Raw genomic sequence first — 18450 nt, forward strand, 5'->3', positions numbered from 1 at the left:
CCCATTCGCCCAGCCTATCTAGATCCTTCTGCAGACTCTCCACACCCTCCGCACAATTTGCCTTTCCCCCAATCTTGGTGTCATCAGCAAATTTCGACACCCTGCACTCGGTTCCCTCCTCCAGATCATCTATATAAATGGTAAATAGCTGAGGCCCCAGCACCGACCCCTGGGGCACCCCACTAGTCACCAACCGCCAATCCGAATAGCACCCATTGACCCCCACTCTCTGCCTCCTATTTGACAACCAATCCTCTATCCACGCTAACACCCTACCCCCAACTCCATGTCCCCTGACCTTCTGCAATAACCTCTTGTGAGGTACCTTGTCAAACGCCTTCTGAAAATCCAGAAAGACCACATCCACCGGCTCTCCTCTATCCACTGCCCTAGACACATCCTCATAGAGCTCCAGTAAATTTGTCAGACATGACTTCCCTTTAATGAAACCGTGTTGCGTCTGCCCTATCAAGCAATTCCCTTCAAGATGCCTCGCAATTTCCTCCTTAATGACGGATTCTAACATTTTACCTACCACAGACGTTAAACTAACCGGCCTATAATTCCCCGCCTTTTGCCTGGCACCCTTCTTAAACAACGGCGTAACATTAGCCGTTTTCCAATCTTCCGGCACTTCCCCGGAATCCAGCGACGTCTGGAAAATAACCACCAAGGCATCCACTATAACCTCCGCCATTTCTTTCAGAACCCTCGGATGCATTCCATCCGGTCCTGGGGACTTGTCCACAATCAGCCCCTCCAGTCTGTTGAGCACCACCTCTCTAGTAACAGTAATGTCATTAAGACCCTCCAGTCCTACCACCTTTCCATCGCTAACACCCGGCAAATTATTCACGTCCTTCTCCGTGAAGACAGAAACAAAAAAGTTATTCAATGCCTTAGCCATATCCCCATCCCCTACCACTAGGTCCCCTTTCTCATCCTCTAAAGGACCAACGTTCACCCTAGCCAGCCTCTTCCTTTTTATATATTTATAAAAACTCTTGCTATCCTTTTTTATATTAAGCGCTAGCCCAGCTTCATAGCTTCTCCTACCCTCCTTTATCAACTTCTTTGTCAATCTTTGTTAATGTTTGTGGATTATCCTCTTCATGTTAGTTTAACTGTACTGTAAAGTCAATTATTTAACCATTTGACAGGATTGAGGTGAGTGATCCTCAATTTGTCCCATGTTTCCATTAGCTGAGGAGAAAGGAAATTATCTTTCATTGTTAATTTATAATATTTTGTTCACATGGAAAATCTAGTCTGAAATATATGTAAAATGTAAATGTAACAGTTGCTGTTTTTCAAATTTTAGGTGTGAAAAAATGTCAAATTGTTGGGAGTACAATATTTGTCTTGGACAACACTGTAAGTTTAGGTCGATTTCCTGTATCAGGACAGAATGTTTTAATCAATGCTTTTTTTCTTACCCATTTCTTTTAAATTCTAACTTGCTTTTACTTTGATTCAGTATTTTCTTAGTATGTGGGATGCCTATGCTTTTGTCATGGTCTGGTCCTGGCCTACAGTTCACATCCAAGATTTCTTGCTGACTGCAGAGGGGGATTCAAATGCCATTAACAAGTAAGGCAAATGTGCGACTACTGTAATAAGATTTCCTTCTGTTATGTTTTTAATTATTGCTTTGATGAATTGCTGGCAACATAAATATTTTGCAATGCCAACACCAAACTTGATAGCTCCTTCTTGAGGATCGGATATTTCTTTTGATGAATATTTAATTTTCTGGAAAAATAGCCAATAGATCTTTCTATCATTTTGTCATCATGTAACAGTATAGCACCAACACCCACATCACTTGCATCAATGGCTACCTTGAATTGCTTTGCATAATTTGATGTCGCTAAAACTGGTAGGGGTCGTTAACAGTTTTCAGATTATCAAATGCCTTCTGACATACAGATGTCCACTAAAATTTTCTGATCTTTTTCAGCAGTTCAACCAGTAGAGCAACCATGTTGCTAAAATTTGACACAAATTTCCTATAGAAACCACTCCTGACCAGGAACCTTAGCATTTCTCTCCTCATTGGCAGGATTGGGAACTCCCCAATAACATTTGTTTTCACATTCTGTGAGGCCATCTGTCCATGTCCAATCATATGGCCTAAGAAGTGACTTGGGCTTTTGCAAATTCACTTTTAGCCAAGTTTACCACTAGGCCTGCTCCCTGTAGTCGAAGGAACAATTACTTTAAGTGTTCCAAATGCCATTTCCACATTTGACTGAAAACCACCAGACCATCTGCTGTATTGTGCATAATTATTTAGCCCAGAGATGACCTTATTGACCTTTGAAATGTTGATTCATCATTGCAAATGGCGTGTCTTCAAATTGATACAGATCATTTGGCGTCATAAATTCTGAAAATCTTCTTTTAACTTCCTGATAACTGCACTGTCCGTAGTTGGAAAAATGCTAGAATCCGTCATCAAAGAAGACATTCGATCAAGCAGACACAGCACGGATTCGTGAGGGGGAAGTCGTATTTAACAAATTTATTGGATTTCTATGAGGATGTGACTAGTGTGGTAGACAGAGGGGAACCGGTGGATGTGGCGTTTTTAGATTTCCAGAAGGTGTTTGATAAGGTGCCTCACGAAAGGTTGCTGCAAAAGGTTAAGGTGCACGGAGTTGGGGGTAAGGTGTTAGCGTGGATAGAGGCTTGGTTGTCTAATAGGAAGCAGAGAGTTGGAATCAATGGGTGCTATTCTGGTTGGCAGTTGGTGACTAGTGGAGTGCTGCAGGGATAGGTGCTGGGGCCTCAACTGTTTACCATTTACATAGATGATCTGGAGGAGGGGGCTGAGTGTAGGGTAACGAAATTTGCTGATGACATGAAGATGAGTGGAAAAGCAAATTGCGTGGAAGGTGCAGAAAGTCTGCAGAGAGACCTGGATAAGCTGAGTGAGTGGGCAAGGACCTGGCAGATGGAGTATAATGTTAGCAAGTGTGAGGTTATCCACTTTGGTAGAAATAATAAAGAACAAAGAACAACACAGCACGGGAAACAGGCCCTTCGGCCCAACAAGCCTGCGCCGCCATTTCAACATTGTGAGTCCCCTCTTCTACCCATGACCCTTGTCTACGCTTATGGCACTCCACATTGGAAACCAGATTGAGGGTAGACTAGGGACAATTTGTTACACCAGTCAGCCTAAGAGCGCATCTTTGGGGTGTGGGAGGAAACCGGAGCAGTAAGAGGGATTATTATTTAAAGGGCGAAAAGCTGCAGCATGCTACGGTGCAGAGGGTCCTGGGAGTCCTTGTGCACGAATCGCAAAAACCCAGTCTGCAGGTGCAGCAGGTGATGAAGAAGGCGAATGGATTGTTGGTCTTTATAGCGAGGGGGATAGAATATAAAAGCAAGAATGTGTTGCTGCAACTGTACAGGGCACTGGTGAGGCCGCAACTGGAGGACTGTATGCAGTTTTGGTCGCCGCATTTGCGAAAGGATATATTGGCCTTGGAGGGAGTGCAGTGAAGGTTCACTAGGCTGATACCAGAGTTGAGGGGGTTAGCCTAAGAGGAGAGATTGAATAGACTGGGTCTGTACTCGTTGGAGTTTAGAAGGCTGAGGGGGGATCTTATAGGGACGTATAAGATAATGAAGGGGATGGATAGGGTAGAGGTAGAGAGATTCTTCCCACTTAGAAAGGATAGCAGAACTAGAGGGCACAGCCTCAAAATAAGGGGGGGGGGAACTTCTTCATGCAAAGGGTGGTGAGTCTCTGGAATTCTCTGCCCATTGAAGTGGTCGAGGCTACCTCACTGAATATATTTAAGTCATGGGCAGATAGGTTTCTGATAGACAAGGGAATTAAGGGTTATGGGGAGAAAGCAGGAAAGTGGAACTGATCCACTTCAGATCAGCCATGATCTTGTTGAATGGCGGGGCAGGCTTGAAGGGCTAGATGGCCTACTCCTGCTCTTATTTCTTATGTTCTTATGTTATGTTCTTATGATAAAAGTAATTGCCAGTATATTTTAAGTAAATCTAGTTTAGTAATAAAAGTCTTACCTTTTCAATACGGTCTTCAAATCAAGGGATAGGATACAAAGCTGACTTTGCAACTGCGTTGACTTTTGTACAGTCCACGTGCAATGGTTGTGTACCGTCTGGTTTTGGTTCCATCACTGGGTGAACTCCGCTTGCTGCAACTCACTTCAATGATGTCATTCTTAAGCATGGTTTCAATCTCCTTTTGAACCTGTGTGAACTTTAGGGGATTGAGTCCAAACAGATGTTGCTTAATTGGAAGAGCATTTCCTACATGTATATCATGCATAATTACTTCAGTACTTCACAGTTTGTTTTCACATATAACTCCATGTGATTGTAATAACTCTATCAGGTCATTTCCAGAAGGTAGCTACTTCCTCATGATCCAATCTAATTCGAGGGATGTCAAATTCAGAAGCATCTGGGATTTGTGTAACAACAAACTCATCCTGCTTCTGCTTTCTTTTCTTATCAAAATGCTATTTGAGCATATTCACATGACACACTGAGTTTTCCTTGTGTCTGGTGTTCTTATTAAATAATTCACCTCACTTAATTTTATTTCAATTTGATGACACCTGTGGAATCTTGCTTTTAATGGATTACCTACCACTGGTAATAGTTCTAATGTTTTCTCCGGACTAACAGAACTACATTTTTTTTTCATCGCCTGTTATGCCACTTTAAAATGCTGCATAGCCAGCTCACCAGCCCTAGTTAATCCTTTCCTTAAGTTCAATACACAGTCCTACAATGTGGTCTCAGAATGCTGACTCATCAATTTCTCCTTGGTTAGATTAAGTGGATCCTCTGACCTCGCAACCAAAAATCACTTTGAATGGACTGAATTTAGTTGATTCATTAGGTGCAGCCCTGAGTACAAAAACAAAAGCATATTGAAATTTCAGTTTGACCTATTTACAGGGAATAAAAAGGGCCTGCGAGACTCGCGATCGGCTGGATTCCTCCTGATGTCTCCTGGCCTGCTGTGCTACTCGAGCAGAGCAGCAGGCTGGGAGAATCTCGGCCATGGTCTTTTGAGTTAGGGTTTCATTCTGTGACCTTCCTTTCCAGTTATAACTGGGATTGTAACATTAGTTTCTGGATTAAAGACTCACTTGGATAAGGGTAGCAAAATCTTTAAAAAGATAAACCCATGCTGCTTAAACTTTTGTGACCCACATTCATACACACAAACATGCAGAGATTTACAAGTTGGAGTGGAGGTAGTTACATTCTCAACCAAGTTAACTAAAAGGCAGAAAGAGAGTTCAGGGTTTACAAGTACGTCGCTTGACAGTGTGGCCATGATTTTTCTGTGTCCCTTTAAATTAGGTTAGGTGGAAGTTCATGTAACAGCACTTACTAGAGACCATTTCTTGTTTTTCATCTCTCTTCCCGAAATTGATCAGTTTTTTTCTTTGTTCAGTATCTTTTGCCTTTTAAAGGTCCTTTTTAAACAGGTTCAATATATGTTGAGTTAACTGGTGGAATTACATGTTGCTATCACTCGGTGACACCTCCATCTCTTCAAATCACCATTTGCAGATATACCTCAGCCACATGGACTCCAACTAGAGTTCCCTCCTTACACTTTGTTAAACTGTATCACGCAGCTTTCCCAAAGTTCCTATGCAGGCTTAGCCCAAACCAACCCATGTAAATTGCCATGGATGTGTAACCATTCAAAAATAAAAATACAAATGGCAATGGCTTAAATGACTGGGCTGCAGTGCCCTTCACTTTTCTCTCTTCTCCTGAAAACCTGTTTTTTTTTGACCAAGCTTGCTGTGTTGATTTTTTTTCCTCCATTTCTTCTCTTTTAAAGGTGGTTCCAGTGAATGCATGTTGTTCCTGGAAAAGCCATCGAACCTAATTATTTATTTTGTTTCCTCTTAGACAAGGGAATGCAAACTTTAAACTCATAGCTCTGACAACTCCAATGAACAAACAGGTAACTGCCACTTTGCTTCAAGTGTGATTCTATTAAGTGCCTCTCCCAACGAATATTTGTTTCTATTGAACAGAACGCTGAATTTATTAAATTTATATCGTGAGAATGTATTTGGAAGAGATTTTTACGTTTGGAAAGTTGTAATGCAGTTAATTTAAGGTTTAATGCGAGCATTTGCTTTCACTTAGCTACAATGTTTGAATATGGCTATTTTTGACCATTTGTAGATGAGAAGTCTCTTGGTGTATTCATTTCCTACAATGAAGCTACTATATTCTTTGGAAGTGGCAAATGTTGCAGCTCTGGTTCAAACTGATGTTGGTCAGGTAGGAGACGATCAAAAATATATCCTGGGTGATTTGGAAATGTCTGTTAGTTTTTTGATGTAAATCATAATAAAACCACAGTATTTTTTGCGGTATTAAAGTAATTTTCTTACTCATAAATGATCAAGATTCTTCAATAATAATAAAGTGAGAAATAATAAAGGTGAAATTGTTTAAATGGTTCAGGATTTTATTTTGCACATTGTGGTTTATCAGTCGGAGAATGATTAGCAGAGTTTTTGCAAATTGGCTTATCACACTAAACATTTTGCAAAGTTTTTTTGCAATGCTGTTTACATATTTATAATGATTTGTTCAGTAACAACTTCCCATTCTTATAGCTGAATATTACAAGTTAATATTGGAATTAAATTGTGTTGGCTAAAACTTTGTGGACGAAAACTTTGTTTCTTCGTTTGCTTCCCTGTGTTCCCTCTCTCTAGGTGATAACAGTTGAGATCCAAGACTGAGCAGTGTGAGATTCAGATCTGTCTTGCCATTCCACGACTATGTTGGTGTTGAAATGCATTCTGATTTAAATATAATCAGTTTAATTATAGTTTTAGTAACTCATTTGTATTGTTTCTGATATAGGACACAATATACATTTTGGAAGGAGTTTCTGAAAGTCAGAAAAGGTATAGTTTACCAGTAAAAACATTGAAAGTCTTTCATTTGTGTTATAATTGTGTTATAAATTGACCAAAGGTATTTGTATTGCAATTGTTAATGGATTCTATGTTTTGTTTTAAAATGCATTTACAGAACAAATCAATTATTTCCATGTACTTATTCCATATTTTCATAACTTACAGTTCACACGAAGGGGTCATTTCTACTATAGCCATGCGATGCTTAACAGAAGCCCTGCCAGAAAACAGGTAAAAAGTGAACTGTGCATCGTAACACTTGTTGCTGCGGGAAACCACCAAGTCCAGCTGCACTGAACTTTTGTTCCAGTTCTAAACTGACTTTTTATAATGACTTCCTCCATTACAATGGTGACTAATTTGATGCAGCTGGTAGTTACCATTCAGCTATCAAGAATTATTTTTATTTGTGATGTTTCCAATTTTAACTCCTCCCTCACTTTGCATCTTTAAATCTTATTTGCCCTTTCGCTTCCAGGTGTGAGAGAGATGGGAGAGGCACTCTTGCTTTGCCATTCTTGGGTTTTTAAAAGACCTTCCTTTCGTGGTTTCTACTACTTTACTGTGCTCAACTCCTGTCTCTGTTGTTTTGTTTCCAAAGGTATCTATTCCAGACTCAGTGATCACAACTATCTGAAGTCTTTATACCTCATACTTTTATAAGGACTCCAATGTCTTCTTTCACATTTTGCAGTCTCACTTGCTTTAATGTGTCTACTTTCTGCGCCAGAACCTTCTGAAAAGTCCTCCTATTTTCTCACATAAGAACATAAGAAATAGGAGCAGGAGTAGGCCATCTAGCCCCTCGAGCCTGCCCCGCCATTCAATAAGATCATGGCTGATCTGTTGTGGCTCAGTTCCACTTTCCCGCCCTCTCCCCATAACCCTTAATCCCCTCTCTTATCAAGAACCCATCAACCCGCTTCTTAAAAATATTTAGCGAGGCAGCCTCCACCACTTCAACGGGCAGAGAATTCCAGAGATTCACCACCCTTTGAGTGAAGAAGTTCCTCCTCAACTCCGTTCTAAACCGCCTCCCCTTTATCTTGAGGCTGTGCCCCCTAGTCCTACTGTCTTTTTTGAGCGGGAAGAGTCTCTCCACCTCTATCCTATCCATCCCATTCATCATCTTATACGTCTCAATGAGATCTCCCCTCATTCTTCTAAACTCTAACGAGTACAAGCCTAGTTTATTCAGCCTCTCCTCATAGCTCAATCCCCCGGTATCAGCCTAGTAAACCTCCTCTGCACTCCCTCCAGGGCCAAAATATCCTTGCGCAGGTGCGGCGCCCAAAACTGCACACAGTACTCCAGCTGCGGCCTCACCAATGCCCTATACAGCTGCAGCAAGACCTCCCTACTTTTATATTCAATCCCCCTCGCTATGAAGGCCAGCATCCCATTCGCCTTCCTGACCACCTGCTGCACCTGCAAGCTGGGTTTTTGCGACTCATGCACAAGGACCCCGAGGTCCCTCTGCACCGTCGCCTGCTGCAGTTTTTCGCCACGTAAGTAATAGTCCTTCCTACCATTCTTCCTACCAAAGTGGACCACCTCACACTTGCCAACATTAAATTCCATTTGCCATTTCCTGGCCCATTCGCCCAGCCTATCTAGATCCTTCTGCAGACTCTCCACACCCTCCGCACAATTTGCCTTTCCCCCAGTCTTGGTGTCATCAGCAAATTTCGACACCCTGCACTCGGTTCCCTCCTCCAGATCATCTATATAAATGGTAAATAGCTGAGGCCCCAGCACCGACCCCTGGGGCACCCCACTAGTCACCAACCGCCAATCCGAATAGCACCCATTGACCCCCACTCTCTGCCTCCTATTTGACAACCAATCCTCTATCCACGCTAACACCCTACCCCCAACTCCATGTCCCCTGACCTTCTGCAATAACCTCTTGTGAGGTACCTTGTCAAACGCCTTCTGAAAATCCAGAAAGACCACATCCACCGGCTCTCCTCTATCCACTGCCCTAGACACATCCTCATAGAACTCCAGTAAATTTGTCAGACACGACTTCCCTTTAATGAAACCGTGTTGCGTCCGCCCTATCAAGCAATTCCCTTCAAGATGCCTTGCAATTTCCTCCTTAATGACGGATTCTAACATTTTGCCTACCACAGACGTTAAACTAACCGGCCTATAATTCCCCGCCTTTTGCCTGGCACCCTTCTTAAACAACGGCGTAACATTAGCCGTTTTCCAATCTTCCGGCACTTCCCCGGAATCCAGCGACGTCTGGAAAATAACCACCAAGGCATCCACTATAACCTCCGCCATTTCTTTCAGAACCCTCGGATGCATTCCATCCGGTCCTGGGGACTTGTCCACAATCAGCCCCTCCAGTCTGTCGAGCACCACCTCTCTAGTAACAGTAATGTCATTAAGACCCTCCATTCCTACCACCTTTCCATCTCTAACACCCGGCAAATTATTCACGTCCTCCTCCGTGAAGACAGAAACAAAAAAGTTATTCAAGACCTTAGCCATATCCCCATCCCCTACCACTAGCTCCCCTTTCTCATCCTCTAAAGGACCAACGTTCACCCTAGCCAGCCTCTTCCTTTTTATATATTTATAAAAACTCTTGCTATCCTTTTTTATATTAAGTGCTAGCCCAGCCTCATAGCTTCTCCTACCCTTCTTTATCAACTTCTTTGTCAATCTTTGTTGACATTTAAACCTTTCCCAATCCTCTTCTCGCCCACTGCTCTTAGCTACTCTAAATTCCTCCGCTTTTAATTTAACACTTTCCTTCACCTCCTTCGTTATCCACGGCTTATTACCTCTCTTCCTACTGTCCTTTTTAACCATCGGAATAAATTTCTGCTGAGCACCAAGAAAGATCTCCTTAAAGATCCTCCACTGCTCCTCAGCAGACCTACCTTCCAACGCACTCCCCCAGTCCACATTTGCCAATTCTTCTCTCATCCTACCATACTCCCCTCTATTCAAACAAAGGACGCGTGTCCGGGAACCCACTTTCTCCTCCTCCATCTGCACAAGTGAAGATTACTCTTGTCTTTGTCACTCTCATCCATGGGCCGAAGGACCTGTTTCCATGCTGTGAATCTCTATGACTCTATGTCACCTTCAACTTCACTGACTGCCCAACTTCTTGATTTTGACTCAGCGGCAGCAAAGGAATAGCGTTTATAATACCAAATCAGATGGTGCGTGCCTTGGAGGGGAATCTCCAGATAGTGGTATTCGTAGGTATCTGCTGCTCTTATCCTAGATGGTAGTGGTCGAAGGTTTGAAAAGTGCTGCCTAAGGAACCTTGGGGAATTTCTGCAGTGTACACACTGCTGCCATTGTTCATCAGTGCTGGAGGAACTGAACGTTTGTAGAAGGGGTAGCAATCATGCAGGCTGGTGTGTCCTGAGCGGTGTCAAGCTTCTTGAGCATTATTGGAGCAGCACTTATCCAAGCAAGTGGAGAGCATTCCATTGCACTCCTGACTTGTGCCTTGTTGCTGGTGGACAGGCTTTGGGGAGGTGAGTTACTCGCTGCAGGGTTCCTAACCTCTGACCTGCTCTACAGTATTTGTGTGGTTAGCCTGATTCAGTTTCTGGTCAATTAAAACCTCAGGATGTTGATGGTGGGAGATTCAGTGATGCTAATGACATTGAATGTCATGGATTGAAAGTCAGATTCTCTCTTGTTGGAGATGATCAATTGTCTGGCACTTGTGAACTCAAGCCTAGCCTTGCTGCATTTGGATGTGGATAAGGCGGGGGAAAGGACCTGAGATACTGTGGCAGAGGCTTGGTGCTGACTGAATGGGCTGAATGGCCTCCTTCTGTACTTGGGATTCTTTGATTCAGTATCTCAGGAGTCATGAATGACACAACATTGTGCAGTTATCAGTGAACTTTGTGCAGGTAGTAGCAAGCATCTCATGTTGATGATCTGGTCTGTTTCTCCAGCTTTATGTTTTGCTTTGTTTTGTGAATTAAACTGTGATCAGCTGTAGTTTTATATTTTATATCTGTTTCTAGACTAAGTCGCCTGCTTTACAAGCATAAGTTTGAGGAAGCGGAGAGATTTGCCATTCAGTTTGCTTTGGATGTTGAGGTAGGTCAATCTGCAAGAATGCTGTGTAATCACAATTAGAAATAACCAATTATGCATTAAACATACAAGAAATTTGGATCCCTGTCTACGCAGTGGCTCAAGTGAGTGAATACTAAAGTAACACCAACTGAGAAGGTGGAGGTTTGGAGTGACAGGGGTATTGAGGTTGTAGTGAAAAATCGGGAGGAGCTGGGGACAATGTTTCTGCTAAGCTAGATGTCTGTCAACCATGCAGCAGCCCAGAAGCTGCCACTCAGGCCTTGTTTGCGATAAATAATACATGCATGGCTGTGCAAAAAATTTAAAATAGCCGTGAACTGTCAAAAGCAAGTCATGCACAACTACATTTTAACAAGAAAATTGGTTGGGTGCATGAAAGCAGCTGCACTACTTGAACTTGGAGTCGGAAGAAGTCTTTCTGCACTTGATTCTGCGTTTAGATAAGTGTATTTTAAAATCTTGTTTTGGTTGTTTTTTAAGGATTGCTTGTTAACCTGCAAGTAGACCTGGCTATCCTCAGGACAAATGGTGCCAACTGACTTGGGTAGACTTATCTTGTAATGGAGGCCTCAAAGGTGTTTGGCCCCTTTTTAACCAATCTGGTGAGAAGTGCTCTTCAGACTTGAGACACAGTTCAACACTTGTAGAACTAGACCATTTTATCCAGTGTATTGACAAGTTTCTGTGCATTTTTGATGAAGGGGGGCATATATTTGAGCCATGTTTTCATGTATAATTAAAAAATTGAACAAAGTAGGGGTTGATCTATTTCCACCCTTTAAAAATGCTGGTTTAATTGAAATTTGAGACATTTCCTTCCTTTTTTGACTCAGCGAGGAAATAATCCTATGTTTCCAACAGGGTGATTTTTGATATATTTTATTTGGTTCCCAAATTTAACTCTTGTCATGGGTTATACAAACCCATGTCAACTAGAATGTTAATGTAGTGTAGCAGTTGACCTAAGCTCCCCTGTCTTTGAGAGAGAAACATTTAGCCAGGTTTCTTGCTTCTGCTTGCTGCTCATCGGCCTCTACCAATGTAGATGCCAGATATAATATAAACTGAACTGCACTTCTGCTATAAATTATAATCCCCAGTAACTGAGGTCAAACATGAATAATGGACCTTTAGGCCAAGTAATTGCCTTCTGTCGTCAATGGACCAGATTCCTACATGAGACAAGAGAAGGAAAATTTGAGCGTTCACTTGATAGTACAGGGTGCTAATGTTGCTGGAAAGAGAGACATGTTGCCAAAGCTTTTCATTCGCTAATGGGTTCTTCACTAGTGTCTACTGTAGGTTGACCTTTACCAGTCAACATATGCGTTGACATTAATGTAGCTCGAAGTGCTGAGATTGGCCTGATCAGAAATCTTATAAGTAGGGCCTCAGCCATTTGCTCACCTTACATACTTGTCACAGAAATGGGGTGCATCAAAGCTATCCTGCCAGGCAGTGACTATCCTAACCAGATCGCTGTTTGCTGTGTATTGCTCAAACTCACCTATGTGTCAAAGGCTGTGGCACTTGAACAGTGCCTAATCCACTTTGAGTTACCCTGGGAAGACAAAGTATTTCAAAAATTCGAACAAGTTAAGCAAATCACTTCACCTGCTACTATGCACTGACAGTACTTTACATTTGTAGAATGATGTCTACTGTACAGTTGAGCAACATTGTGTGAACTTTTAGTACCGGTGCAATGTCAAGTACATAGTCCATGTGTCCCAACAATTGGCTGGTTGAATCAAACAGCATGTTCCTTTGGTTGTTCACGATAGGAATAGCATAAACTGTACTCGTCCACCCATACTTGCAAATCCCAAAATACACACATGCTGGCGAATCCCTCTGAAGTTCCTAATTGGAGTTTGCACAGCAATGACCCAGATACACTACCTTCCTATGAACAATGATGCTGCACTGGAAGCCAGCTGAAAAAGCAATTTAAATCGGTAATTTTGGACATTTCCACCAAGATTGCAGTAGTAATTACTGAAAAAATGGTATAAGAAACAAAACCTCTTCTAACTTCTGAGTCATAATTTTCAAAACACAGACTGATCCCCACGTTGCCACACCACCCCCCCAACCCTCAGCCCAACTCTTGTCCTCAATATGACCCAACCTGGCCCCCGAAAGCCACTTGTCCTAGAGACTTAACTTCTCCCTGACCTGTCAGTGTCAATAGGACCTTTAAACTTAACTGCTTTAGTGCAGGGGTGTATCTTTCTTCACTCTGATTTCATTAGACTGCGACTCTGAGCCCAGGTGAAAGTTGTGCTGCCTGGATCTTGCCTGGCTGGAGTCGAGAAGGTCGGGCAAGACAGGCAGGTAAGTAATTTGGTGAGTCGATATGGAGTAGCAGTCTGATTCTGATCGTTGCTCCGAGGAAGTTATGGTCCATCGTTGCATGTATGTATGAAGCATGAAAATTTGAATGTATGGAGTAATCTCTATTAATTTTGAGCAGTTTGTCTACTTTAAAGAAGTGCTGAATTCTGATCCAGCAAAATAATACAACTGAAGTGAATTAGTACCTTTATTGATAAAAACTTAAGTTGATAAATATTGAAACTTTTTTCAGCTTGTGTACAAAGTGAGGCTCAATATAGCATTGGAGAACTTAGCCTCAGGTTCCATAGAAGCTCCCAATCAATCGTCATGGCAGAATGCTGTCGCTGAGGCAAAAACATACTTGCATAAAGTACAGGTATAAGTTTAAAAGCTGCTGAGTAAACCTACATTACATTTTGTGCTTTTCCTGACGGGCTGGATGTCTAAAACTTTAATTCCTTTCACACACACACACACCCCCCCCCCCCCCCCCCCCCCCCCACTCTCCATAGGATGATCAGTTTGTGGTGAAATATTGTCTGGATGTTCCTTGGCCAACTTTTGAAACAACTTTAGAAATGTTGAATTATGCCAAAAAGCGGGTAAGTTTTGTACAATGCGTCTTGTTTGATTACACTTCCTACAGATAAATTGTTGCTAACTGGAATGCTTTTCGTAGATTCTAAAGAAAGAAGATAAGGCATCCCTTGGTTTGTCTGAGGTGCAAGATTTATGGATGGTGGAGGTATTTGTAATGAGGCATTTTTATTAATTTCTTCAGATTGATCTAGAAAGACATGCGTCACCAAACTGGTTTTATCTATTTCAATCAGGTGTTGAGAGCAGAAGCAAGACTTACTACTTTTCATGAAGCATATAGACCTGAGAAATTCAGGTCAGTTTCTTTTGATCATCAGCAGTAAAACTTGGGTTGATGTATTACATTTTAATATAGAAAAGCAATTCAAAATATTTTAGAGATAAAATTATAATAGTACCACAGTGGGAGTGTTTGAAAAGTTACTAGAATTTTAGTTGAAGAATGAGGAAGAAATGAAGAACGAAAGAGTTTTAATGAGTAAGCCAAGAGGGCTGTATTATGTGGAAATTACAATACAGGAATCGGCAATTCAGTCTTACAAAGCTGTGTTGGTGTTTACCTTCCATACGTAGAGTTTTTTTTTCATTCACCGCAATTGGGTGCTGCTAGCAAGGGTGATACTTACTGCCCATCTCTACATGCCCTTGAATTTGGGAGTCATTCAGTAATTTGTCGGGAGCAGCACTCCGATAGCTCATGATTTGAAATAAACCTGTTGGACTTTAACCTGGTGTTGTGAGACTTCTTACTGTGCCTATCCCAGTCCAATGCTGGCATCGCCACATCATCTTCAATAATTTGGGTCAAATGGAACATCACAAAAAGAAATGAAAATGCTGGAAGTACTTGGGTATGACAGCATCTGTGGAGCAAAAGCTCTGTTTCAGCCCAATCTTTCGTCAAACGGTTCTGATGAAAGAACAGTGTCCTGAAATGCTAACACTCATTCTGTCCACGAATCCTGCCTCACTTGCTGAATGTTGCCAGCATTTTCTGCTTTCATTTCCACTTTATTAGATTGACACCTAGAATGAGCAGGTTGTCTTATGTGGAAAGGTTGTTTCCGCTTTAGTTCAGAAGAGAGAGGAGTGACTGGATTGAAGTATAAAAGATTCTGAATTGTCTTGAAAAAGTGGATATGGAAAGCATGTTTCATCTTGTGGATGAGTTCAGAACGAGGGGACACCTTTTTAAAATTTGGGGTTGCCCTATTAAGACTGATTTAAGATTCCTTTCCTCACTTGTGTCCTGCAACTTTGAACACTCAGCCTCAAGATGGTGGCAGGTGGGGGTCATGGAATATTTTTAAGGCAGAGGAAGATGGATTTTTTTGGCAAGGAAATCAGGTTAACGGAAATGGGAATGTGGAATTTGAAAGGTCAGCCGTGATCTTATTGAATGGCGAGGCAGGTTCAAGGGGCCAAATGGCCTACTTCTGCTCCTGTTTCGTATGTTCGTATTTCCAGCATCTGTAGTAATTTGCTGGTCTACTCTTTATTTTTGAAATTTATAAGTTATTTGGGGGTTGTTAAATAGTGTTAAAATTTCAATATCTGTTGATGATACAGAAGTAGTTCACCAAGCACTGCAGTAGACTGAAATACTTCAGCAAGGCAGCAACAGTTTCAGAGAGCAAGTGGGTATGTGATGGTGTCATTTGATATAGAGAGGAATATATTAATGTATTAAATATATAAAATAGTATGTATATTTCTTGAAAAACATATTTTGGAAGAGACAACCAAGGTATGGTGTACGGAGCAGCATTGAAGCATGTGAATGAAGAGAGACTTGTTATGAATACATTGTAGTCCCACTTTAAAAGAACAATTAGATAAGGCCATAAAAAGTCAACAGTATTTTGTGCATTAAAATTAGGGAGCTAAGTACTAATGATGAATTTGTACAAGATAATGGTTGTCATAGTTTGAGTATAAGGGTGAGGTTGATGAATGGGTTCTCCACAGCCCTTGATAAGCAGCTTGATGCCTACATTTTTGATGCATTGAGTAAGGCAAGATCTCTGGCTGGAGATAATGGGTGGAACTTTTCAAAGTATTTTTCAATATATAATTTCCAGTGAAGGACAATCCACTACCTGTTTTGCTGGGTTTCTCCACTGTACTTTTAAAGAAGTTAAGAGTTGGATCTTTTCTTTTAAAAGAAAATTCTGTTGTGTACCCCACCAAAATGATGTTCTACTGATTCTGCCCCTTTCTACCCGCTGTAACTGGGGGCAGAAAATCTCACCATTGAATCACCAGTTTAAAATGGGCACTTGAAATTGAGATTTTTTTATGCAGAATTGTTAGACAATAGAATTCTTTGTTTCTGGAAGTTGTTGAGACGGCAGGTCATCTTTTATGGGGAAAATGGATAAATGTTTGAAGAGGAGAAAGGGACACGATTTTGCAGAGATCATGGGACATTGGGATTTCTTTTTGATTGCTCTCGGACAAAGATAGGTGAAATAGTAGTTTAAGTGTGGAGACTCTGATAAATCTGTCTCCCTTTTGTCCTCTAGCCCATTAAATTCTGAGGTCAATTTAGACCAGAAATTAAACCTAGAATCTTTTGGCTTATATGGCTGTGTCAGACCCACTGACCTATCTGAGGCTTGAATTTGTGCAGTACTGATGCTGAAATTTTAGTTTTTAGGACTTGGTGGATTTAGTTCATCGGTGCCTAACATTTTGATTTTTTTCTTTTCTTTTGCAGTGGTATTGCTTGGATCAAATTTGTAAACAACGAGGACCTTTTTAGTGATGTTCTATTGCAGCTCCAGGAGGGAAATCAGAAATGTGCAGAGTACATTTGGTTACGGCACCAGGTGATATGAGCTGAATGTTTACTTGGTCTTGTATATAGCTGTCGGTTTGTGGTGTAGTGAATGATGATTTGTGTTCAAATCCAACTAATTAAGTCAAAAGCTTGCAGGTCGATATGTGTCATATGACATTTTAATCTGATGGTATTAAAGTTCTTTCTCATCTGACTGGGAAAAAGTGGTGTAGTTATTTATAATGCATGACTATTAATCGAGGGAATGAGAGATCAAATTCCAGTTTGATAATTTGATTCAGTTTCTTTCTCAAATCTGGAAATAAAACATACTGGTATCCCCCAGTAAAAGTAACTGAAGATAGATTGTCCTAAAAATCCAACTGGTTTAACATGTTATACAAACATATCAATCAGATACAGGTGGCCTCTTGAATCTGTTCCACCATTCAGTAAGATCATGCTGATCTGATTGTGGCCTCAATACCACTTTCTTGCCTATCCCTGAAACCCTTTGACTCCCTTTGTTAGTCAAGAATCTACCTCTGCATTACAAATATTCAATGAGCCAAACTCCAATTTTTTTCTGGGGAAGAGAGTTCCACATATGCATGACCCATGAGGGGGAAAAGAATTCTCATTTGTCTTAAATGGGAGACCTCTTTATTTTTAAACCTATCTCCTTGTTCTAGTCTCTCCCACAAGAGGAAACATCCTCTTACTATCCACCCTGTCAAATCCCCTCAAGATCTTTTATATTTCAATAAGGTTGCCTCTCATTCTTCAAAACTCCAATGGAAATAGGTCTGCCCTGTCTAAACTTTTCTCATAAGATATACTTTTCACCCCAGGAATCAGTTGTGAACCTTCCCTGAGCTGCTTCTAATGCAGTTATGTCCTCCTTTAAATAAGGAGATTAAAACTGTAAACAGTACTTGAAATGTGATTTTGCCGATGTTGTGTACATCTGCAACAAAACATCCTCACTTTTATACTCCATTCTTATTGCAATAAAATATAACATTCCATTTGCCTTCCTAATCATTCACTGTATCCGCATACTAAATTTTTGTGCTTCATGTACCAGGATGTCCAGATCCGTCTCTACCTCTGAATTCAGCAATCTCTCCATTTAAATAATATTCTGCTTTTACTGAAGGACAAGTTCACATTTGCCCACATTATATTCCATCCGCCAAATCTTTGCCTCGTAACCTAACTATATTGCTTTGCAGAATTCTTTTGTCCTTGTCACAACTTACCTCCCATCTCTCTTTGTGATCAGCTAATTTAGCAACCATACATTGGGTCCCTCCATCCAAGTCATTGATATAAGTTGTGAATAGTTAAAATGCCAAAACTAATTCCTGTGACACTCCACTTATCATTACCTTGCCAAACTGAAAACGACCCTTTAATGCCTATTCTCTTTCTTGTTAGCTAACTAATCCTCTGTTACATTAATATGTTTTCCCTACACCATGAACTTTTATTTTGTACAGTGGTCTTTAATGCAGCACGTTGGATGCCTTCTGGAAATCCAAGTACAGCACATCCACAGATTCCACCTTTATCCATGTTGTTTGTTACTTTCTCAAAGAGCTCTTAATGAATTAGTCAAACATTATTTCCCTTTCTTAAAATCATGTTGACTCTGCCTGATTATGTTGAAAATTATTA

At 41.1% G+C, this 18450-nt stretch overlaps 1 protein-coding gene across 1 annotated transcript in view; it reads left to right on the forward strand.

Moving 5' to 3' along the window:
* Window positions 1–18450, forward strand: part of kntc1 (kinetochore associated 1) — a 125107-nt gene that overhangs the window by 19863 nt on the left and 86794 nt on the right. Inside the window, exons 10-21 of the mRNA XM_080208349.1 lie at window positions 1322–1374; window positions 1478–1590; window positions 5929–5983; window positions 6211–6309; window positions 6904–6947; window positions 7125–7190; window positions 10973–11048; window positions 13639–13764; window positions 13901–13990; window positions 14068–14133; window positions 14222–14283; window positions 16708–16819. Of these exons, the coding sequence (XP_080064475.1) occupies window positions 1322–1374; window positions 1478–1590; window positions 5929–5983; window positions 6211–6309; window positions 6904–6947; window positions 7125–7190; window positions 10973–11048; window positions 13639–13764; window positions 13901–13990; window positions 14068–14133; window positions 14222–14283; window positions 16708–16819 (962 nt within the window). The remainder of the gene's footprint in view (window positions 1–1321; window positions 1375–1477; window positions 1591–5928; window positions 5984–6210; window positions 6310–6903; window positions 6948–7124; window positions 7191–10972; window positions 11049–13638; window positions 13765–13900; window positions 13991–14067; window positions 14134–14221; window positions 14284–16707; window positions 16820–18450) is intronic.

This window comes from Carcharhinus amblyrhynchos, chromosome 20, assembly GCF_965287045.1.
Source record: "Carcharhinus amblyrhynchos chromosome 20, sCarAmb.v2.hapA, whole genome shotgun sequence".
In the NCBI taxonomy this organism is placed as follows: Eukaryota; Metazoa; Chordata; class Chondrichthyes; order Carcharhiniformes; family Carcharhinidae; genus Carcharhinus; species Carcharhinus amblyrhynchos.